Genomic DNA, 24,458 nt, shown 5'->3' with positions numbered 1-24,458 from the left:
GGGCAGCATTTGCCCTCTGGTGAGGAAGGACAAGAGCCTAATTTAGATCTACAAAGCTGAGCAGTGAAACCAAAGCTATCCTTGGAGAACAAGCTTGTCTGGAGAGACATGCCTCTGTTCTCTAATTTAAAAAAAATCCATCTCCTTGGATCTCAAGAGAAGCGAAAGCTGTCTCCTTGCTCTTTACAAAGAAGTCTGGCATTTGTGAACAAGATGTAGATGTTAATCTGGTTTATAACATGAGGTCTTTAGTAGTTGTAGAGCTGGGAGCCTTAACGAGGCCGTGACTTGCTGCTTTGCTTGCTTTGTGTTTTCAATGGTTGGCTCACGTTGTTTGTTGCTTTATGTTAGCATAGCCAGAATCGCAAATCCTTTAGTTGCTTTATTAATAATGAACCTTATTCAGAAATTCCCAGGATATGTCTGAGTAAGGAACAGGAAGAAGAGAAATCTGGAGAAGAAATGTCTGGATTAGTGCATTTTGGTGACGCTGTGAGCCAATGGTTGGAGAAAAAGATCATCACTGTGTTACACAGCTGTGGAGGAGAGATAGGTGGGAACCAGCTGGGAGACAAAGGTGATGAGGGAATTCCTGCTCTCCGTCAGCACAGCCTATCCAGAGGTTAATGCAGCTAGATGCTCCCCCGAGCTTTGCCGTGGAGGTAATCCTGCAAGGGGCTGAGCTGCTGCAGCTCCCGGCTCAGCAATGCGTGAGGATTTCACGGCAGCACAATAGGTCAGTGCATTAGGGCTCTTGCGCTTGGATTCAGATCTTAATCAGCTCACAGGGAGGAGGGAGAGATGCCCGTTGGCAGCACTGCCCTGCTGCGAGGTGTATGGACCATCTGCCCTATATCCCACTGAGCATCTCCTCACAGCTGGAACCACGGGGCTGCCCTGGGTCAGGACTGCGGTGCCCTGGCTGGGGGACACGCGTCTGCGGTGGCCACGAGAACCCAGGGCTGGGCTGCCAGTTCTGTCTGCTCACTGTGTGCACTTTGTGATGGAAACTAATCTAGAAGGGAATCATGCGGGTGATGCAGCTTTGGAGCATCTCACGTCAGATGCGTTGCTCATCGCCAGAGGAAAGCTGGTTTCTCACTGTGGCTGCTGCAGTTGTGACAAAGCCGTGACACTGCCTTTGTCTCCAGAGCCTGATCATTGCCATGAGGATGCTCCAGGAAATAAGAGGCTACAATAATATTTTACAGTTGGAAACCCATCCACTGCACAGCCAGCTTCCAAGAAGGAAAGAAGCCCGAGCTTCGTAACCATATCTACTGCTTTGGAAAGAATCATTACTGTATTTGCTTTTTCTCTGTTGTTTTTACTCCCATGCAGGTGTTTCAGCTTCCCTATATGACCAAAAGTCTCTTACACAGTAAAAATGTTTGCTTTAGTTAAAAATAGCTTTCAAAGTCTTCTGGCACTTCACAGACAGTCTGAAACAGATCTGAATAAATCAGAGTCACTCTTGTGAGGCCAGCAGTACCTTGCTGCTTTCCCCAGAGGCAGATCGAGCCCACTCTCCTGAGAAACAGCCTTGCACGTCCCTCCACTCTGCTCATTCCAGCGTACATTTCACTGAAAGGAGAGCTCTCCCCCTTCATTGCTGGTTTTCTTCTGTTCTGCCCTGTCAGGGCAGTGTGCCCCTGCCTCCTTGAGCAGTTCAGTTTGTTTCCTTATTGAAGAGTGATGGCAGGAGAGGGGGCTCTGGCACGGTTTATATACAGGCATCCAACTCTCAGGGACCTTCAAACCCCTTCTCTCAGCGCCTTTTACAGGATAAAAATTATTTGAGAAAGGGCTAAAATGAGGAAGATAGTTGCAGGAGCGCAAAATACAAGACTGTGCAAAGCCAGAATGCAAGTGCAAGAGTTATTAGATCCTTGCAAAATCATGGAATTCTGCTAAATGACCCAAAACACTTGAACTTGAGCTTGTTACTGCCTTGTCATTATTGCAAGGACAAGTCTGAGGTTTCATTGAAAACCTTGGGGGAAACACTGCCTTAGCTCTGTTCGGTTCAGCTACAATCTTCAATAGCTGGGATGTTTGCGTTCAGTTTCTGTGAACATCTGGATTACTCAAATCATCCGCGTCTCTTTCAGACAAAGGATGATAATAATAATGAGGAGGCTCTGAAAATCGGGCTGGAGTTGCAGCTTTCTCCCACAATCAAATCATTAAAACCTTTAAATGGCATCTTTTGTCCCAGTCAGACCGAGCTCCTTGCACACGTACCAGTGGAAGACATTGCCTTCCAAATACACTCGGGAGCTGATGGAAATTTTGTTATGGCCCAATGATGCAGAAAGAAACTGGCAGTGAGATTTAACAAGGTCACTTCAAGACGCAGAAACCTCTGTAAAATATGCTCATTGCCCACGTCGTATACAAACAGGGCCAGGGAGGTGGGAGATAAACCTTTCACTTCTAGGAAATGATGATTTATGATTAATTTCCAAAAGAAGGAAATCCTTTTTTAATCAAAATAATTTGTAGGGTTAATCCAAAGGCTCTGTTCGCTCACCATTCCCCTGCTAGCCAGCACAGAAAGCAAGGCAAGGTGAAGATGGATGGGGTTTGTCCATGGGATTTGAATCAGCCCTGCGCAGAAGAGCCGGCAGTCAAGGATATCCGCGTTATTTACGGCCAAGGTTTTCAAAAGGGAATAGCTGATTTTGGATCCCTTGGGTTTGGTCATTCAATGTGTGACCTCTGCAGAGTACCAGCCTCTTGAAAAAATGGTCCTTGAAAAATGACCTTTAGGAATCCTATTTCCCATCATGAGCCTTTGGGAATTTGTAAGATTTGTTATATCAGTGAAACCAGACAAGCTGAAACCCAGGGTTTCCCCCTTTAACGCAGCTGAGGATGACCTGAGCAGCTCTGGACCCAGCGAGGAGCGGAGGAGCGTGCAAGCTGAGGTGGTGTTCCCCTCCCTCCAGATCTCAGAACAAAGGGGTTTGAAGAAATGGGTTTTTCTGGTTGCTGCATGGATGTTTGGGAATCTGTGGTTGCAGTGTGTGACAGGAGTCTTAGCGATGCTGGTTTTACCCTGATGAGGAATGATTGCCCTCCTGCTACCCTGCGCGGGCAGGAGAGGTGCCCAGTGCTGCACAGGACCTGGCTCTCAGGATGTAACCCACGCTTCAGCTTTAAGTTAATTTGATCTCACATCTGCTCTTTATGAAATTAACGCTGGATGGTTCCCTGGAAGGAGCACAACAGACTTTTCCAGCATGTCACAGGTGCTCAGGTGCTGCAATGAGGGTCAGGATGCCAAAAGCAAAGCAGGCAAACCGTACAGGACACCACAAACCCAGTGGAAAATATGGTGGGGTTTGTCACTGGCAAGGCTGACAAGCTGTTGAGGAGGAGATGAGACAAAAGAAGATAAGAGAAGACAAGTTTGGTAGTACAATGGTGCTATTTATAATCTCACTACAGACCTGATTTCTCTTGTGGCTTTAATCCTCCCGATTTTCAGGCAGCAATCCATTATATTGGGATATACTTGAGATGCTTCGGGAGTAGGGAAATTATTATACGTAAAATATGTAGCTAGTATTATTAGAACAGACTTTGATTAATTTTGCAGCTAGCAAAATTACCCCTGCCTGAAGATTAAATCCATTTGCTATCTGTGTGGAAGTAATTTTGTTAATATCAAAGGTAGTTTTAAAATGAAATGGAGAGGGCTCTACTCCTTTTCTCCGTGCGAGGAATCAGGGATGCGAGATGAAGGGCTGGAGTGATAATTCCTTGCTCACACAAGGAATTATCTTTTCCACAAAAAGTCTTCATGACTTCAGCAGAGTTATTTGTGGTAAATTTAAGGTACGTTTAAGTACAGAGATATATTCAAGTAGCCTGTTGCCTCAGACTCACCTTTGATTTGCATATTTCTTATGGGCAGAGATAAATATTTGTGTTTGCATTTTTTCTGTGGGTTTGTACAGCATCAAGCAGGTTCATCAGCCCAATAACTGTTGACAGCAAAGATATGTGTCCAGGCCAGAAACATCTCTCGGGCTAATTACCCCATTAGTCTACGGGAGTGATTTTGAAAAGCACTTGCACAAGATCAAACAGACAGCGTTCATTAATTAAGAACGGTTTGGGCTTCAGGTGCTGTAAGGGTCCCAGATGGCCCCACATCCACCACCTTTTCCTGCTGCTGGGGTCTGGATCCCCTCCGTTAATTCTCATGTTAAAAGTTTTCCTCCCTGCAGCCTCCAGTTTGCCGGAGCGCACAGATTCCCTCCTCCTCCTCCTGAGCAGGGGGTGGGCAGGTCTGAGTCCATTAAATAGACAAACACACTGTGCTCCCTCGCTGCTCCACCAAGGGCTGGCGTGGGCATCGGTGGCTCAGCAGCAGCCGAAACCGAGCGAAGGCTGCCCAGAGGGCTGGGGGAAGGGTGCAAACAGCACCAGCAAATAAACCCAGCAGCCAAACCGCCCCGTGAGAAAGAGGAGAGGAGCAAGCAGGAGAGCCCGGGGAGGCTGTGGGTTTTGTGTCTCTTTACAGGAGCTTTCTGCAGCCCTCGCGCATCACTCGCGGGTATTAGTGCATCCGTGTCCCAGGGAAGAGCATCCTTCCAGGAGGAAGAGCTGGAAATCGCTCAGAAGAGAAAAGAAAAAAGGAACCAAGCACCAGCTGTTCTTCCTTCCCAGAGGCAGGTGAGAGGGAGAAAGAGGAAGGAGTTTAAGGGAATGAAGCTGGAGGATCCAGAGACTCGGAGAGGAAAAGTTGCCTTGACGGGAGACTCTGCGTGCTAGAGGCTGAGCTCTGCTCCACAATGGGATTTCTCGTGTCTAAAGGGAATGTCCTCCTCCTGCTGTGTGCCAGCGTCGTCCCCGGTAAGTTTGAGAAAGCTTTTTTTAGCTCTTTTGGCTTTTTTCTCCCTTCGCCCTCTCCAAGGTGTGCCACAAGGACTGGTCCCTGGCAGCCAGTAATCTCCCCCACTCCCGCATCCTCCTGCCCCATTGGTGCTGGTCCCCTAAAAACCAGCCTCTGCCCAGCAATGCTTTGCTTTTATTTTCTGCCTGATTTGATGGGGAAAGGGTTAAAGCCACGCTGGGGAAGGGGACAGGAGGGACAATACAGACAGGGGCTCAGCATCCTGCTTCTTGCCCGGGTTTTTCTTCCCCGGGTAAAGTGTGTTAATGTGTCTCCGGGCTACAGCTCCGGCTGGGGAGAGCGTACCAGCGCTCAGCTAATGCTTCCCTTTGTATAATCCAGGGCAGTGGAAGGCTAAGTAGGAGCCATGTTCCACGAGGGATGTAGGGAGAGCCCCCGGCTCCCTCTCCCCATCAGCCGTGGTGGAGGATGCTTCTGCGTGCAGCCGGCACGGGAGCGCAGCTCCCCGGCAACCCCTGGAAAAAAAAGTGCCTTTAATTTTTAATAACCAACAGGCACCTCTGACGGTTCCCGTACCCCAACTTTTAAAGTCATTATTGAGGGAACCTGCACTCTTGTTATCCTGTCTGTACTCTCCTCTGTCCTCCTTCACCCGTTGTTTTTGTGAAAGACCAGCTATGAGGGTTAGTTTGAAGAGCTGAATTCCAGTCTGCCTTTTTTACTGATGCATTTCACGCCGGTCTTTGTGTGTAAATCTGATCTAAAATCTCTACCTCCCAGCACGAGGCTGCTTTTTCCTTTTTGCCCTGCCCTTCTAGCATCCTTCTTTCCCGCTTGCAGACTTCAGTGCTAGAAACTTGCTGCAAAGTGGCCATAAAAATTAAACCAGATTCAGGGGAGAATGGCCCATGTAGTCTTTTTCATATGGTTTTAGTGATGCCCCCACTTTCTGCAGACCAATTCTGATCTGCAGTAGGAACTCTACATTGGGAATTGACCATGGTAGGTGGATAGAGGGAGAAATACATGGCAATGCCTGGGGTAGTGAGGATGAAAGTCGCCGGGGTGGCATCACCATCCCATGTGTCCCTGCTTGCCCGTTGTGGGGGTTAGCCCAAGGGTTCCCTCCAGAGAAGGATGCGGCTATGCCAGCGCTCGGAGCCGTATGCGTTTCACACTGCCATGCCCCATGCCTTCCCTGTAGCCTTCGGCCACGTGGAAACCCGAGCCCACGCAGAGGAGCGTCTCCTGAAGAAACTCTTCTCTGGTTATAACAAGTGGTCCCGCCCCGTTGCCAACATTTCCGATGTGGTCATCGTCCGCTTCGGCTTGTCCATTGCCCAGCTCATCGATGTCGTAAGTGCAACCCCTTTGTGCAACAAGAGGCCAAGGTTAACTGGGTCGGGGCTCAGGGAGGGGCTCCTGGTGCATGCAGGTTTTACTGGCTGATCCAGAGTTGGGTTGGGAAGACTTTGCCCTCACCAGAGAAGAGTTATCATGCAGACAGCTCTGCTGGAAAGAGGGAGGACTCATGTGAGTAGCTGGTCATCAAACTGGATCCTTTGCTCTTCATTCCCAATTCCTTATCAAAACCTGCGAGCCTGATCACAGGACAGCAGTGAAGCAACTGGTGTAGATGCCAGAGAGTCCTGGCTAAGGAAAAAAACAATATCTGATTTGGAATTTGAGTCATAATTATTAACACTAATTTACACAAGCTAATAGGAACAGTGGTTTGGGCATCTCTGGACGATAGCTTGCCTGAAGAGCATTCTGTGAGTGAAAGTTTTGAGGGTTTTTAGCTAATCTGGCAGATATTAACAAGAAAATAGTTTCTGATGTTTGCTCAAATAGAAGTTACAGGTGTGCAAGCTGCGTATGCTATGTACAGAACAGAGTGGTTTGCACTCCGGACTGATGTGCACTGACATGGTTTTGAAAGGATCCTTGTGCCACAGAGTGGTGGGGATCAAGCGTGGAGCCCAAAGGAGATCCCCACAGGGTGCAGAGGTTCAGCACACACACAAGCTTTCTAGCTTGAGCAGATCTTTCTCCCGCATGCTTCTCTCTCCCATCCCTGTTTGCATGCAGGGCTTCCCAGGAGAGCGTGCTTGTGCAGATCCACATCTCTTGAACAAGTATTGACCTCGCTTTCAGGGGCTCTCTCTCACTTTTACTGCATTTGTGTAGCAAAGTAGAAGGAGGTGATAATGGAAAGTGTAATGCAACTTAAAGGTATTAGTGGTGACTCTCTACACCAAGTTATTTTGAGGTGACAGTTTAGAGATGCAGAGGAAACACAGCCAGCATGGTACGGGAGATGGGCGATCAGACACTGCTTGCTGGAGAGTTGCATCTCCTCGTGCACAGGCCATCAGCTTCCAGCTGTGCGGCGCAGAAATGGTCTTGTGTTCCCCTCCTCTCCCTTACCTCAGCCTGAGGGATCCAGGGCTGTTTGCAGTTGCTAATGTTGAAGTTGTACAGTTCTCATCTGAATAATTGATAAGACTAAAGATGAGACATTAGTGTCTCTGGAGGCTTTCCGTTATGCAGCTGCTGACTTGTGGAAGGGAGGAGGATCAATACACGTGCTTCATAGTGCTTTTCCCAGTTTACTTAAGAAGAATTAATCTTCTTAAAACCATGTCAGTGGTTAGAAGTGCAACTAGCAGGCAGCTCTGTGCCAAGGCCGGTGGGTATGGCTGGAGGAGAGCTCGCATCCCCTCCTGCCCAGTCTGGGTGATGGGGGACTGATGACACCCCTTGCCACACGTCGACTGTCTCTCCCCACTCCCAATTGTGACATTGCTTTGGTGCAAACCCCCTCTGCAATTGTTAGACCCGATGTTCAGCTCCCAACGACAAAAAGTCTGAAAGAGAAATCAGAGCCGTATTCAAACTCCAGCTCCTGATGACAAAAAAAAAAGGGAAGGGGGGGAAGCAAAAATCAATGTGGAACTTGGCATCCCTGCATGTCCTTATCTCACCCTGGTGTGCTGAGGGTTTTCTGAGCCCAGAAAAAAAGTGGTAAGGGATCAAGTGTGTGTCCAGGAGCAGCCACTGAGGAACACACTTGGGGTCCTAAGCCCGTGTGTCCATGGGACCTTGTGTGCTGCGTTCACCTTGAGAGAAGAGGCCAGTGCAACACCACCATCAGCTGCAGAAAACACACAAATAAGCTCTGAGCTCTGGTGTGATGCTTACATCAGACCAGCACCAGGCTCTATCCTACATAATTTGTCTCTGTTATTTGCATAGGGGCTGTAACAAGCACACAAGGCAAGCAGCAAGCAGTAATTAATTCTACTACAGTCCTGCCAGCGTGATTTCTGCCTTATGTTGCTTGAAAGTGTGTGTATATATAAATATATATATATAGTTCTACCTTTCTATGCTGTTTGTATTTAGAGTTGGGAAAAAGTCTACCAATTGACAGAATGGGAATACCAGGCTGTCCAAGGGTTATGTGCCAGCAGAGTAGCTTCGGATTATTCAGAAAACCCAATCCATAGGGCTCTAAGTTTGTGTATTTGGTAGAAGGAGAAACACTGCTGAGCTTCATGTTTCCAGAACTGTGTTCACAGATAACGTCTCACAGTGGAAGTACTAAACACTGCTGGCAGATGAAGCTGAGCATTGTAATCCACACACACACGTGGGAGTAAGGATATTTATCTCCATCACTCCCCTTCCTTCAGTGGTTAGGTCAAAGCCAAGCTATGGAGCTCTTTCCTCTGCCTGGCCCCATCATCCTAGGCTGAATCCATCAGCACCAAGGAAAATCCCAATATATTCAAGTCCTTCTGCTCACAAGATTGCTTAGGTGAAGGCTCAGCTGTTCAGTGGTATCAGGCAGCTGTGCCCTCTCCCATGTTAAATGACAGAAACATCTGCTTTTTATTTCTGAGGTGGAACTTACATTTATTGCAGAGGTGATTTCTAATTACAGAAATGAAGTACAATAAAGAGAAATTTAATGAATTCCTTGGACCGCTTCATCTGCTTCTGTAACCAATATCTGATCTTGCATTTCAGGACGAGAAAAATCAAATGATGACCACAAATGTGTGGGTGAAGCAGGTGAGTCCACCAAAATAGTGCTTTTTGATGTTCCTTTTTATTTTTTGCAATCTGAGCTCTCCCAGCTTTGTGACCACCTTGTTTTTGGCAGGAGTGGCATGATTATAAGCTACGCTGGGACCCCCAAGAATATGAAAACGTCACGTCCATCCGAATCCCCTCGGAGCTCATCTGGAGGCCAGATATTGTCCTGTACAACAAGTGAGTGTGAGCACTGTGGCCAAAGACCAAACCCATCCTTGCGAATTTTCTCTGCCTGTGGTGTTAAGGTGCTTCTTGCAATTATTCCTCCTTATTTTGCTCTCTGTGGCTGAATTCCATGTAGATTCTCATAATATCTGTCCCAGACGTGCCTTAAATGACATGACTAGCGTTCATTACAAGGTCTTGTTATCCTAATGATCCTTTCTCTGGACAGCAAGTTTTGTTGAGGGATGCCAGGTATTGTTTTCTCTTCATGTCAGATACACAATTAAGCTGGATTTGAGCTTTCAGTCCTCTTCAATTTCATTTCACCAAGGAGCTCTTCCTTAATTCATCACCATCAACTGGAAAAGCCAGTTACTGAGGATGGGCTTAAATAAGGAAAAATGCTGAAACATGTCAGACTTGTGTATCTACAAATACAGGTTTCAGGTCAGCGTAATACCATTCTAGAATTATTCTTGAATATGTGTTTGTTCCTGATCCCAAATCCTTGAGTTCTATCTCTTGTGGACACCTTCTAGGGAGCAGGTGGTTGTTTTCCTTCTTTCTTTTGGTGCCTGTTGATTTTCTTAGAAAGACTGTGCAAGTGCCAAGGCTGTTTTCTCCTTGGCTTATCGTACCAGAGCTCTCCGGTCTCCTAGGATGTAGGACATCCCAGTCTCTCTCCCCAGCACAGGCACCAGAGAAAGCACTTGCTGCAATCATCAAACAAAAACATCTTTGTATGTGGCTAACACTCAGAGAAAACACTCAGAACAGAAGCCAGACTCATTTTTAATAAACAGTTGCCTGCTTCTAGTTTGATATGATTTTGCTTTTGTTTTTTTTATTTAAAAAAAAAAAAATGGCTGAAGGAGGAATCCGTCCAGGAGACTGTGAGCTTTGGAGGCTGTGGAAATCGTTATCTTTCCCGTTAGCTTGTCTCTGATCCTCAGTGGTGTGGAGTGATTGCAAACCTCTTGGAAATCACTGCATCCTCACATAGCACCTTTCAGAAATTAGATTAATTGAAATGACTCATTCAAAGGCACTTGGACCTGCCTATCCTACAGGGATACACTCAGCATCCCTCTGTTGGCTGTCATGAGTCCATCATGCATAGCCCCCAGTCTTGGGTGATGCTAACAAGGATTCCCTCTCCTATTTTACATATATATAAAATATATATATTGTTTAGAGGGAATTTAAAGAAGATGCACGTAATTCTGGGTCCCCAAGAGCAAGAGAATGTGTGCGGAGAGCTTGGTGGAAGAGAGAGGGTGGCCACACCAGCCTTTTGCACTGTTCAGGCTTTTTAATGTGAGCCATTTATTGCTTATCGCATGCCTGGGCAGAAGTACGGTATTTCTGTTTGGGATGGTATCATTTGGAAAAGAGACTTTCTGGGCATGGGATTATAGGAATGCTTCTTCTGTTTTCATCTTTGTGAATATACAGAAATGGTGAAACTTAAGTTGATTTGAGAATTACATTTTAAAGGAGATCTAGCCCCTTGTTGTGAGGTTATCCTCATATCTAAGCTTAATATCATCAAAACCTTCCATTTATCCGCTCTAGAGGCCCAAATTAAATCCATAAACTCAGCTGGTTTGGCCTAGAGAGTGTATGGAGTTGTCAACATTCATAAGAAATCTGAAACCAAATTAATATCCTACAGGGAAATTAATATGCTGTTGTGTTGAATTTTCAGGCTTGATGAGATAAGTTCCAGGACTCTGTAAATAGTTTCTGCTGGATGTGACAAACATATGTATAACAGAGGAATGTGAGTTAATAGTGAAGCAACAAATCCTCCTCTTCTCTGCCAAGGCAGCCAGCTGTTCCTTATCTGAGGCTGTAAAGGCTCTTCAGACACCACCAAATCATTTATAAATGAATTATCTAATTCTCTGCATTGACTTATTTTCCCATTCATTAATGGCCTTTAAGCACATTTTAGTTTTTCTTTGTATATTTAAAGAAAAAAACAAACAAACAAAACCCAAAAATTTGTCTAATCGAGGAACGAGCTCTTAGGGCTCTGCATTTTGGATTTGTTTTTTTTTTTGTTTGGCTTTTGTTTGGTTTTTTTTGTGCTCCTCTACCACTGTGTTGAGCCATTTGGACCTCATCCAACATAGGAAATCCAGAGAAACCCCTGAAACCACAGGTTTGCAGCCAGGTGCTCCAGCTGGTAAAGGCTGCCCAGAGGAATGCAGGACCATGTCCTTGGGTCTAATGAATGGGCAGGGAACTTGAAATGTGAGCTTCACTGGCTAGTTTTCAACTGGATATTCATGATAGCATCGTGACATTTGTCTTCTCTAGCCTGATGATTGTAAAACCTGGGAAGAAGCTACTGGGAACATTTAGACTTCAAAATTCTCTTTTTTTCCTCAATGTTTTCTGGTGTTAGCTCTTCCAAAAAGTAATCCCTGCCGTAGCCTCCACAGTAACACCAAAAAAAAAAAAAAGAAGAAAAGGGAATAAAAGACAAGATCATACACAAAGGGAATTCAAATACCAATTTCTGTAATTAGGAGTAGGAACTATCTTGAGGAATTCACCCAGTGGTAATACGGACTCAAAGGATTACTGGACTGGGTTAGAAGTTCATCTGGCAGGTGGCTTTTGGAAATGATGAGAAAGCCAAGAGTCCTTTTGAACTGTACTATAGCAGCTGGTTCTTTTGAACCCTACTATGATGTTTGAAACCAGTGAGTCTTATGGAGTAACATGGGTTTCCTGACTCATCCCTGTTTGGAGGAGAAATACAAAAGATGCTCTCGCCTAACCTTTAAAATATTGGAAACATTCCTGACATTTTTCTTTGCCTGTGTATGTGTGTACTTGCACAGATCTTGTAATTTTGCACCAGATTGTACTTACAATATGCCCATAATAGCTACTTCACACTTACGTTTTCCTGGCTCTTCTGGGAGTTTAAATGACCGTGTTTCGAGAGAGGAATTATGCCTCTAGGTGCTTTGGAGGTTTGCTGCCAAGCTCCATCCAGTAACACAGAAACTGATAGAAAGAAATCTATAAGAGGGATCTCTCTCATGGGCTGTTGCTGTGTTAGCATGCAAGGACTTCTAGCAGTGTGCTAAGGACAGAGCTAGAGTTTTGCCTTCAAAGTGCTGATGAGGATTCTTGGCAAATGGAAGAACTGAAGCAAAATGCACAAATTCAGCACTGTTAGAGCCTTCTGAGAAACTTGTGCTTATTTCATCGGTGCAGCACAGCCGTTTCTGAGACAGATACCTGTTTTACTGAGGAACAATCACAATATCAGTTACCACTGACTTCTAAACACCTGAAGCAAGCAAAAGCTGGGATGTGACCTAAAGAAGCACACATCAGTGCACAGACACCTCCACCTGTGTACCCAAGATGTTTTGTACCCAAGTTGCCAAGACCCTGGAGATATTTAAAACCCAACTGGACAAGGTCCTGATCCTCTGGTAGGTGACCCTGCTTTGAGACAATTTCCAGGGGGCCCTTCCAACCTTTGTGCATTTGTAGTTATTATTTTGGTAGCACAAAACAACAGTTAAATCAAATATTCTCTGGGTTGCCTTTGGAAAGGACTTTAATCTGAGCACTAGAGAGTTATCTCTTTAATTTTTACCAAAAGTGTGCAGGGTACATTCTTTAAAGAGGTCTTGAAACTGCAATTTTTCTTGGTTACTGCTATTGGATGAAAAACGCTTTAAATGAGGACATTCTAGCTATATACATACATGTATATAGCTAATTTTCAGGCTTCTAAAGCTCTGTTTGGATTTAACTTGTATCATCAGAAATTAAAATAAATGTGTGCCTCATTTACATGCATTCTGAAAACATTTAATTTTGTGAAATGACGTATCTCCCAACTGCAGGGAAAATAGAAACTGGCAAAAAGAAATATCTCTATCAGCAGAGCTTTGTAACGAAATACGGTTGATGGCTGCCAGTAAAACAATGCCATTCTTGAATCCTTATAAACTTAGAAGATTTTAGAAGAACAGTCTTTATTCTCAAAATGAGGGGTCGAAGGCTGCAGAACACAGCAGCACCATTTCCGTTGGCAAAGGAATACGCTACTGTCGTCATGTCTTCTCTCTTTATCGGTGTGCGCTGTTGCATTTGACATGAGAATATACGAGCTCCAGTACTTTATTACCGACAGATTTTTCGAGCTGTCAGGTCAGAGTAATCAGGAGAGCCTGACTATTTTAATTCTCACATTCTTATTGTGATGTTTACCTTGTGCGTGCTCCTTCTTCCAAATGGTTTTCCATGACAACTGTCATAACGCAGTGGTCTGGATTGAATGAGATGAAAATGTGCAACCACTAGAAGGGAATGACTACAGATTATTTCCATTCTGCTCTATCAGATCTCTCACCTTCCTGTCTGAGGAAACATTTCTGTTATGCAGCCAGGGCTATTGGCACAACTGGGCCAAGAATGGGTTTTCCCACAGCAAAGCTTTCCACAAGAAAACAGGGTTTCCCCAGTCTCATATTTGCAGACTTCATTTGCAGTTGGTTGTCTCAACTTCATCCCTTGGAGGAGATTGGGTAAAGGCTTTGGAAGACCATTGGCAGTCAGGCGACCTTGTTTGCTCCCCCAGTCATGTCCGGAGGAGCAGAATGAAAGCCTCACGCAGGATGGAAGCATCTCTCTAGGTTCACCCTGCATTGGCAGGGCGCCAGCAAGCATAGCTTCCAATCCAGTAAGCATATGCTTGAAGGTCTGGTGTAGGTGGTAAGCATGGAGAAGGAGGAAAAAAATATTTGTATGTCTGAAGGGTTAAGACAACTGCAAACGATATAGCTGACTTGGATGCAGTCTACATACAACAGCATCAGTAATTTACCCTGCTTACAAATTCCTCCAATATCTCTACATTGAACTGCAATGAGAAGTTCAAACACGCCCTGTAAAGTCAGGAATTACTTCACAGCCCCGTGAGGTTGGTGAGGGAGAAACAGGAGGATCCTAGGGTGTTTGGTGGCTCCTCGGAGTTGTTAGCTGACTCTCAAATGCAAGAAGCAACTCTGCTGTTGGTTTCACTCCTGCCACGGCACCGCAGGCAAACCCAGCTTGAAAGGCTGTACCAGTGTTGTCTGTAACAACGTGTGAGCCGAAGAGGACCCTGGATGAGGCTGGGTTTGTTAGGCAAGCAATTAAAAGATATCTTCCTCATCAAAGAGATCAGTTATGGGAACAGTTGACACACGAGATCTGCAGCATCACACTGGTCACATCTACGGTTACAGAAGAGAGATGCGCGGTTAGTCACGCAGAGACTGCAAAACCGCCAGGCAGGACAGTTCTGGGAATGAAACACAATTACGTGAATTATTATTGTTCCTGGATGAATTTTTAGCAAGAGTTTTATGCCATTTTCCAACAGTTTTTAAAAGGAAAACACACACCTGTGTTACTTACCCAGCTACTAACACATTGCTCTACTGAAGGGAAACACCAGTTGATGCTCATTATCCTTTTCCTGTAATATGAGTCCAATTATAAACATATTGTTCCATTAATGAACAATTTAATTGTGCCTCAGAGATCTCATTAAACACAGAATTGGATTCCAAATTCCTACTGAGATTTAGAAAGAAAACCACTGAGAACAGCAAACACTGGACTGTGACTTGCTGGGCATGTTTCGCATCTCAATCTGGCTATACAGTGCAGGCAAACCCCAGGGCAAAACAAGGATGGTTTTCATCCAAAGCAAGTGGTCCTGGAGTTTAAATTAGATTTAAGAAAGAAGAGGTAAGAAAGGAGCTGGGTGCACAGAGCTGTCTCCAGGGCTGGGGATCCCATTCCCAGAGTTTCTCAGTCTCCCTCCTTTCTCCAACATGATCACAGCTGGAGTATGGTATTCCTTGGTGGTCTTTCTTCCCCTAAATCCCCAGCACGCTTGGTTCTCCTGTTGCCCTTTTTCTCCTTCACTTGTATCCCAGTCTCCATGACGAGGTCATGGGTGCACAGCCCGATGTTGTGGGAAATCACTGCACTGACCAGCTGAGAAAAGCAGGTTCAAACAACAACAAAAAATGCTGTTTGTGCAATAGCTTTTTTTACTGGCTGGAAAATGGCTTTCTGGTATAAAATCTGGGTTGTTATCTATTTATCTTATACTAGCACAGAGACCCCAGTTGAGACTCCTGGTAAGAAGACACTGTAGAAGGCAGCTCTCTTCCTGACTGGGAAATCAGGAGATTGACTTTCATTATTCCTATTAATAGGATGTTCCTGCTGTTTTTCATGTAAGAGTCTGAATGATTACTGAACACTCTTTAATTTACAGCAGCTGTCACAATTAATTCAGGAGAGCCCACAGCCACACTACCTGATAGTGGTTCCTCCCACCTCTCTAACACACACTCAACCCTTTCTGCTGCATTGATGGGACACCTTTGAGGGAAACTTGTGTACCTCAAGGTACTTAACATATGCTGACATTTGTATGCAAGTCCAGTGCTTGCCTAAGCCAACAGAGTTCAAAACCCACTGGATAGTGTGGATGGATCCAGTGCCTGCACATGATGTGCCTCTTGTATCTCTCAGGTGTCCCGAGTGCGTTTTTGGAAGCCAGGCACTAAATATCCCATTTCTTTAACAGAGTTGAGATGTCCCCGAGAAGCCTTCTTAGTCTTGTTTTATCTTCTATCTCTCCCCAGTGCTGATGGTGACTTTGCCGTCACCCACCTCACCAAGGCTCACCTCTTCTATGATGGGAGAATTAAATGGATGCCACCTGCTATCTATAAAAGCTCCTGCAGCATTGATGTTACCTTCTTCCCCTTTGACCAGCAAAACTGCACAATGAAGTTTGGCTCCTGGACCTACGACAAAGCCAAGATAGACTTGGTGAGCATGCACAGTCATGTGGACCAGCTGGACTACTGGGAGAGTGGGGAATGGGTCATCATCAATGCTGTGGGCAATTACAACAGCAAGAAGTATGAATGCTGTACAGAGATCTACCCTGACATAACTTACTCCTTCATTATCCGGAGGCTGCCACTGTTCTACACAATCAACTTGATCATCCCATGCCTACTGATCTCCTGCCTGACTGTCCTGGTTTTCTACCTGCCCTCTGAGTGTGGAGAGAAGATAACCTTATGCATCTCTGTGCTGCTGTCCCTCACTGTCTTCCTGCTGCTCATCACAGAGATCATCCCCTCCACCTCCTTGGTCATCCCTCTGATTGGAGAGTATCTTCTCTTCACCATGATATTTGTCACCTTGTCTATCATCATCACTGTCTTTGTGCTGAATGTGCACCATCGTTCCCCGCGTACCCACACGATGCCTGACTGGGTGAGGAGGATCTTCCTTGACATAGTCCCACGCCTCCTCTTCATGAAACGTCCCTCCACAGTGAAAGACAATTGCAAGAAGCTCATTGAATCCGTGCACAAAATAACCAATACACCAAGGCTTTGGTCTGAGATTGATGTGGAACCCAACTTCACGACCTCGTCTTCCCCCAGCCCCCAGAGTAATGAGCCATCACCCACATCTTCCTTCTGTGCCCACCCTGAGGAGCCAGCCAAGCCTCAACCTGTCTGCAAGTCCCCATCTGGGCAGTACTCTGTGCTGCACCCAGAGCATGTACAGGTGACCTGCTCCTCTCCACAACCCTCATGCCGCCCCCTGAGTGACATCCAGACAACCTCCATCTCAAAAGGCAGGTCATTGAGTGTTCAGCAGATGTACAGCCCCAGTAAGGCAGAGGAAGGGACCATCCGCTGTAGATCCCGGAGCATCCAGTATTGCTACCTGCAAGAGGACTCTTCCCAGACCAATGGCCAATCCACCGGCTCTCCAGCATCCCAGCGGTGCCACCTAAATGAAGAGCAGCCCCAGCACAAGCCCCCCCAGTGCAAATGTAAATGCAAAAAGAGCGAGGCAGCTGGCACGCCGGCTCAAGGCACCAAGACTCACTGCACCAAAGAGCAACATCTTGTGTTGATGTCCCCAGCCCTGAAGCTGGCAGTGGAAGGGGTTCACTATATCGCAGACCACCTGCGAGCAGAAGACGCGGATTTCTCTGTAAGTATGCTAACTTAGCCTGCTCTCCTTGAGTAAGTCAAAAATTATCTGCTAAGGAAGCCCCGCCAAGCCTGGGAGCTATCCAGTGAGGATACTTGCCGATGCAGGCTCAGCTATCCCTGATATTGTGGCTTGTGAACACATTGGCCACTGCAGGCACAGCTGGAGACTTTGGCCTTGCGGGTCTTGGCAGGCATGTGGGTCAAGGAGGTAGCCCGACCAGACCATTCTCAGGGCTGGTCTAGAACAATAGGATTCTCCAGTAGAAAACAGGAGAAAAGGTGTTGTTAGGTAGGAAGGAAGCAGCTGAAGAAAGAGACCCAAAAAGCAGTCATCTGGTGGGAACATAGCAGACTTACTTTTCTAGAGAAGCCTGTGGCAGACAAGGAATTCACAGTCTCTGTTTTTTATTAAGCAGTGACTCTGGCTACTGAGCCTAGGAAAGCAAATTCCCAAAATAGGTTGTGGACATGGGAAGTGCGTAGCAGCATGGGCACGCTGCAGGGTTTGTTTAGCTCTGCGTGATGCAGCTCCTCATTAGTGGACTTCCACTGGAGCAGTTGGCTCTGTGAGGGAAGGTGGGTGGACAGAGAAATTTCACACTTAGTCTGAAGGGGTAAATATGGCTACAAATAGAGAAGGAAAGTAGAAGCTGAAAGAATTTATTTTAATGGAAATGGTGATGCACGTACAAATGCCGCATCCTTTCATAGCTCTTGTAGCTCTTCCCCTGTAATACTACGGATATGGTGTGCTGGCTAATTATGGCCATAATGAAGGAAGACACAAGATAACCTGAAGTTAGTGTTCTTGCTAAAGAAAATTCTTCTCTAGCTTTTCCTAGAGGGATCTGTCAGCAAAAGGTACTTTTTCAGCTGTGCTTACAGTTTGATTCTTCTCAAGATTTAGAGTCAGTGCAAGTCACAGTCCTTTTGTGCAAGACTTCTGGGCATGAAGAGTGTCTTTATATTTGCATTTTTCACAGCACTGAGCACTTAGCAGCAGTAACAAAAGATTAAGTGCTACCGTCCATTTATATACCCTTCGGTACCATGGTTTGAGAGGCCTCTGCTCTTTAATGTATTTCCCTTCGCAATATCCCTTTGAAGAAGTGACTGTTTATTCCTTGTGTTGAGGAGGGACAGCTGAAATACAGAGCTGAGGTGACCTGTTCAACACCACAGAGCAAATCTGTGGCAGAGATGGGCTATGAATTCCCATCTTCATTAGCCGACAGCCCAGCACTCTTTGCTGGGCTAAAGCACTTCGCAAGCACGTTAGGACTGCAGGAATTAAACTCTGCTCTCTCCTCCTAGCAATAATCACACGTAAACCCAGTTGATTTTCACTGAGTTGTTTCCCCCTGGAGCAAATGAAAGAATATTGCACCAATAATACTCTTCATTTCAACTGATTCTCATTCTGCTTGTTGATATCATCAAGAAGTGAGTCAATTAGTATCTTGCATTTTTTTTTGCTTTTAATCCCTGATTGCAACTTTCTTTAAAATGAAAATAATCTTCAGAAGCCACGAATTTTCTTCTTATACCTCCCACAATTCTTCCCTCTTGAAATGAAGTGATTATCCTGAGAAAGCTATTTACAGCAGTAAGCATCAAAAGCAGAAGAAAAGGATCCGTGTTGAGTTTTGACCTCCTGCCAGCGCAGGCTGCGAGCAAAGGCGCGGGGAAAACATCCAGCAATGAGCGGCGGAGGGTCACTCCCAGGACCACCGATGCCCCAGGCTCCCCAGGAAGAGCCTGCAAACCTGACCACACGTTTCTCCTCCTCGACAACAGTTGTGGTTGGCAGGGTAGGCAGAGGTTGGGTTTTCAGATTTGGGGGAATAATTGCTGAGCCTGGTCTGAGGCTGTACTATTTTCCCTTTCCGGATCCAAGTAACGAAGAGTGAGAAAGCACGGGTTTTTTTTTTCTTCAGCTGGAAATGACAAAGAAGAAGAAAACATGATCTTCTGGAATTGAAATTTCCTGTGTGGAGCAGAACAGATCTAATAAAATGAGAATTTATTGGGGAAAAAAAAATCAGTACTCAGAAATTTGCTTTCATCTTAAAATCAAATTGTGGCATTTCTTCATGGAACTCTCCAACAAATCTATCAGCAGGCACCTCTGAAGCAGCTGCAGCCTCTGAGACACAGCTCGCTGTCTCTTGGGGAATATTTTCAGACATGCACCTTCCCAGAATGAGAACAGAGCTTCTTTTGAAGTTCCTGTCTTTTTTTTTTTTTTTTTCTAAAGCACCATTGCCACAGGGGCAATGCTTCTAAATTAAAAGTAAATAGCTTATTTAATTAAGTGCTTCGGCAAAGAGAAAATGGGAAATGCAAGAGGCGGTTGTTTGTTACAAAAAGGTATCTGCAAACAATACGAGCACAATGGTTTGCTGGGGAAAAGGCAAGACTGAGTTGTCCCAGCACATGACAGAGATGCCATTAGAAATTAATTACAGACTGAGGAGCAAAACAAGTTGCATGGCACCCAGGAGCCAAAATAAGCAGACACCAACAGCACCGTCTGGAGAGCCTTGCTGTCCTCATGCCTGTGTGCATCTCCAGACAACTCTGATAAGAAGACTTTGAAGACAGCTTAAAAATAAAATGGGAGAGAATGCAGCTGAGGGGGAGGAAACACGGGATAATCTCACGGGTTTATTTTTAACAAAGTACAATAAAACCAGTCGGGACTGCTGCAATCTGTGTCACAGGCACTGGGTCCTGGGGATCCAATGTCACCAAAGAACCTCAGCCCTCAAATCCTGGGGTGGGATGTCCCGTTCCTACTGCTCAGGCTTGCAAGGAGCTGGGCCAGGGAAGAGTGGCAGATTCCCTTAAATTTTAGGAATTTGGGGCTGGGGGAGTCAGCTGGATCCTGCTCCTGATCCTTTCCCGAAAAGTAGTTTTGAGTGAGCTTCTTAAAAACTAATCAAAATGCAGCTCAGGAGCTGGGGTGGCAGATGTTGACAGCTGCATACGCGCTGTCTGAGAGGCCTCTGCGGATCACGCTCCACGTGAGGTGCTGGACCACAGGGAAAAGCTACAGTGCTGTCAGAAGAGAAAACAAACCAGAACAATGCAGATAATTTTCTTTTCCTCCTACTCTTTTTTTTTCATTGTCTCTCCATAATTTCCAATTTCACCCTTCTGTGCTCTTGGGCAGAAGCTGGATGTTGATTTGGCAAACATCCGATGCACTCCTAGCCATCATTGTTGAGATGGGCTGAGTATTTATGCACACTCCCTTACATTTGAAAGCAAATTTCTGTTGAACTTTTCAAGTTGTTCCTCTTCTCCTGTTTCCCCCTTCTTTTCACAAAAAGAAACTCATCTAGTGCATTTCTTTTCTTTGCGTAATCTAACATGCATTTTTACTAGCACAAATACTCAAAAAAAAAGCTTATTTTGCCTGAATGGGGCACTATTTACTCAATCCATCTTTCCAGTAGGACACCAGACGGCAAATTTCACATTTTCTTTACACATTGGTTGCATCTGGAGACACCAATCCCATAAGCACAGTCATCCAGAGCTCATTTAGCTGGCCCTCTCGCCAGGAATTCTAAGCATCGGAGACTCACTCCAACTCCCAGCAAGCGATGAGCAGATCAGAAAACGTACGGCAAAGTGGAGTTATCCACGGAGACCTTACCCTTGGGATGAGATGATTCTTTTTGATTTCAAGGGTCAGAGGTGCTAAGGGCTGTAGAATCATTAAAAACGCGGTTTCCTCCAAGAAGATAACAAGCTTCAGGATGATCCTCGGTCGTTTACCTGTGCCTGTTGAACAGTAAAGACCTGCTTAACTTGGTGTTGTTTTTAAAGGGAAAAAAATGATCCATTGCACAAACATATTTAACCAATTCTTACACTTTTGAAAATGTTCAGGTATTCCTGAAATTTAAGATGCTTTGTTCAGAGAATGCATTATGGGAAAATATGATACACTCTCCGGCGTGTGCCTCGTTCCCCGGTTTACAAAGCTGCTTGCTGAGCCGCGGAGCAGGAGCAATACCAGATGATTTAAAGGCCCATCCAAGCGGTCCCAGTGACAAATAATAGGAGGCGTAGGTACAGAGCTTGCTTTGCTGGCGATGCTTCAGCTGAACGTCGTCTGCGTTGAGGCGCAGAGTGATGACAGGTACTTTGCAGATAGACTGGAAGATTCATGATCAGTTTGTGAAGGGTTCAGCAAGCCAAAAGGAGGTAAACACACACACATTACCTGCTAGGAATGATTCTCTTCGCTCCGTAAAATGTCACAACATTGGTCACAGCAGCCAGGGTATTCTCTCCCTCTGACACATCGTGGTTTCTCTGTACCACCCACAAGATATAACATAAAATCTAGCGGTGCATCCGTGATGATGAAGGAAGGGAAGACTCAAGGCGAGTTTTCAGAGTCACTGTGCTGTGCTCACAGCTTGTTTGTTTGGTGCTTGACAGAGCACAATGTTTTAGGACCTGAAGTTGCCACTGTACCTGTGAAAACATCATCTGTTGCAAAAGGCTATTTCATTGATATTTCAATTGCTTCCCTTACCAAAATTATTTTTCAGCATAATCAGCAAATCCTTAAAAAAAAAAAAATACCAAAAAAAAAAAAATCAAGCCAGGTCTCATACAAATTGTGGTTTAGCTCACATCTACTGTTCTGGGCTACTCTCATTATTTTCTGCTTAAAACAAAGATAGGCTCTGCAGATCAAAAGGCCGTTAGGGTTACATTATTATTGTGCGGTACCTCTTGCATGTGCTACAGCCCGATGTACAGCAGCTCTTGGCACCTGAAGCCACTCATTGCCGGGGGTTGCAAACCGCAGTGGAGCAGCCCCAAAGCTCAGCCTGGACTTCGCTGCCTCCTTCTCCTCACGCCACGCTCCCGACTTGCTGCAACAATGGCCACCGAGGAGATTTGAGAGAGATCCCGCTGAGATGTCTTGCCTAAAGAGCAAGGCAGCATGACAAATTTCAGCCCTCAGGTCTGTTAGTCACCAAGCGGTGTATTGTAGGAAACTATAATGGGTAGAGCCCTATCAAGTAAAACTTTGCCATCCATCAGTCCTTTTCCTGGGAAAGAAATTAGTAACAGCAATGTAATAAAAGAGGTTTTCATATGTATATGGTTTCTTACTTAATGAAATAGCCATTTACAATTCTTGCCTGATGATATTAATAAGGACAAGACCTCCCCAGAGGAGAATTGCTGGAAAATCCTCCGAAAAGACGACAAAAGTGGGGAAAAAGCAGGGTGAGGAAGACCACTGCTTTTATTTGCTGGATCATTTTCACTGCTTACTCACCCAAAGCTATAAATCCCTTCGCAGAAAGGGTTTGGCTTCATTAATCTGTAAGTAAATCCATTTATGTGGATGGGGAAATGAGTAATTTCTTTCCACCCCACTCTCCTCGGTTTGAATTGCAGCCTCATTTACACACCCAGTTACAGCTGTTGCTCATGGAAAATGGGATAGTGGGTGTGCAGATGAGCTTAATTATCCTCGGGCGTATGTCAGCCCTGGGGAGCTGTGAACAGGGTTTGCAATTGTGCATGCACACCCGTGCAGTCTGGGAATCTGTCTCCTACATCAGCGATTGATGATAGAATAAATCTTTGCCATCTCACAGGACCATTCAATGTAGGCGAGACCTTCCCCTCCTATTTCTGGACTTAAATTAAAATATCCTATTTTGTAATAAAGCACTAATAGTCTTCGTCAGTTTTAATCTCAAATAAATGTTAATAATCAGCCTTTCATCTCTGTGTTCCCAGGTGAAGGAAGACTGGAAGTACGTTGCAATGGTCATTGACAGGATCTTCCTCTGGATGTTCATCATTGTGTGTTTGCTGGGAACTGTTGGCCTCTTCCTCCCACCGTGGCTAGCAGGAATGATCTAAATACAGACACATAAGGAAGAAAGCACATCCCACTCTATGGATTTTAGTTCACCTGGAAAGAGAGGAGCAGGAAAATGGAGGCAGCCCTTTGAATAATTCACTGCGTGTCCGCGCTTGAGTTGCTCCAGAGCTCTCTGGGAATATTTTCCAAGGTCGCATTATTCTGCCAAGCCATTTTAATCTCCTCCATCTAATTTAGGGGAAGAGTTCTTATTAAAGTTCGTTGTACATAGCATGGTGGCATTCATTGGCATATACTCAGCAGTGTAAGAACACGAGCTTGTTCCCTAAAGCAGCACATAAAGAGGCTTCGCGTCTACAAACCAGCCCCTGGCAAATTAGCTCCGGTCGTCTTCAGAGGTCTCGCTGTGCCCTGCCTGGTGATTTTGCCCTGTCAAGCTGAAGTGATTCAGGACTGCCTGCCCCTGTACGAGTCATTTTTATAAATAAAGCTCCAGATTTGGGATACCTGTGTAGGATGTGGTCTGTGGTCAGCTGGTGAAGATCCCGTGGGGCTTACAGCTGAGTGAGGATCATGCAAATGAACGGAGGATTTGGGGTTAAGATTCAGACCGTGTCGGTAGCACTTCAGCGTGCTTTCCGGGGAAATTTCCTGCATCCAAGTTATGGCTGCTGTAAAATAGCAGAGGGTCCCCCTGAGATGGAAAAGTTTTCCTGTAGGAAGGGAAGGTACTTAGAGATGGGAAAGCCACAGCAGAAATCCAGGACGGTGCGTTAGTGTGCTAGGGAAATGTGCCAGTACACGGGGAAAGCTGAACAGGGTGCACAGCCACTCTTGGGAATTCAGAATGGTGCTTTGCAGAAATTACGGGTATTACAGCCTTAAATTGGACCTGAAATTTCAGTAACCATGCTCTTCCCAGCTCTATCCAAACTGAACTCACCTTTTTTGCATGTCTTGTCCTCACTTTGGGACCTGCAGCGAGAAGGCAGGGACAGGCACCGCTGGCCAGAGGGATGGGGATGCCGGAGCCCTGTCCTGTCGCAGGAAACATTGGTGCTTGATGGCACGGCTGAGCTGGACATGTGGGTGAAAGGCTGGGAGACAGAGAGCAAGCACAGGCTTCAGCTAGCTTCTGTGTTTTCCCTGCATGCATTTGCAACCACAGGAGTGACCACACTTAGAGAGACCACAAGTCCATCCAGCTCAGCATCCCCTCTGCCTGGTTTCTCCAAACCCCCCATTCCCACCGTCATTGCTGGGTGCCAGGTGGGATCAGCACGGCAGCACCCAGCCCCGTGGCTCCCTGCTTACTCCAGAGGTCTCGTAGGCAGAAAGGCTCACAAACACATTTACCACTGTGTGCAAGGAAAGGCAGACA

At 45.7% G+C, this 24,458-nt stretch overlaps 1 protein-coding gene across 1 annotated transcript; it reads left to right on the top strand.

Moving 5' to 3' along the window:
- The first annotated feature begins 4,378 nt into the window (after window positions 1-4,378).
- On the top strand, window positions 4,379-23,581 carry CHRNA4 (cholinergic receptor nicotinic alpha 4 subunit). The gene is made up of 6 exons (XM_010120812.2): window positions 4,379-4,866; window positions 6,072-6,223; window positions 8,903-8,947; window positions 9,039-9,148; window positions 15,823-17,203; window positions 22,990-23,581. The coding sequence occupies exons 1-6, from the start codon at window positions 4,806-4,808 to the stop codon at window positions 23,113-23,115; spliced, it is 1,875 nt and encodes a 624-aa protein (XP_010119114.2). The 5' UTR covers window positions 4,379-4,805; the 3' UTR covers window positions 23,116-23,581.
- The last annotated feature ends 877 nt before the right edge of the window (window positions 23,582-24,458 follow it).

This window comes from Chlamydotis macqueenii, chromosome 16 (assembly GCF_036417535.1).
Source record: "Chlamydotis macqueenii isolate bChlMac1 chromosome 16, bChlMac1.mat, whole genome shotgun sequence".
In the NCBI taxonomy this organism is placed as follows: Eukaryota; Metazoa; Chordata; class Aves; order Otidiformes; family Otididae; genus Chlamydotis; species Chlamydotis macqueenii.
This window is presented reverse-complemented; position numbering and strand designations above follow the sequence as displayed.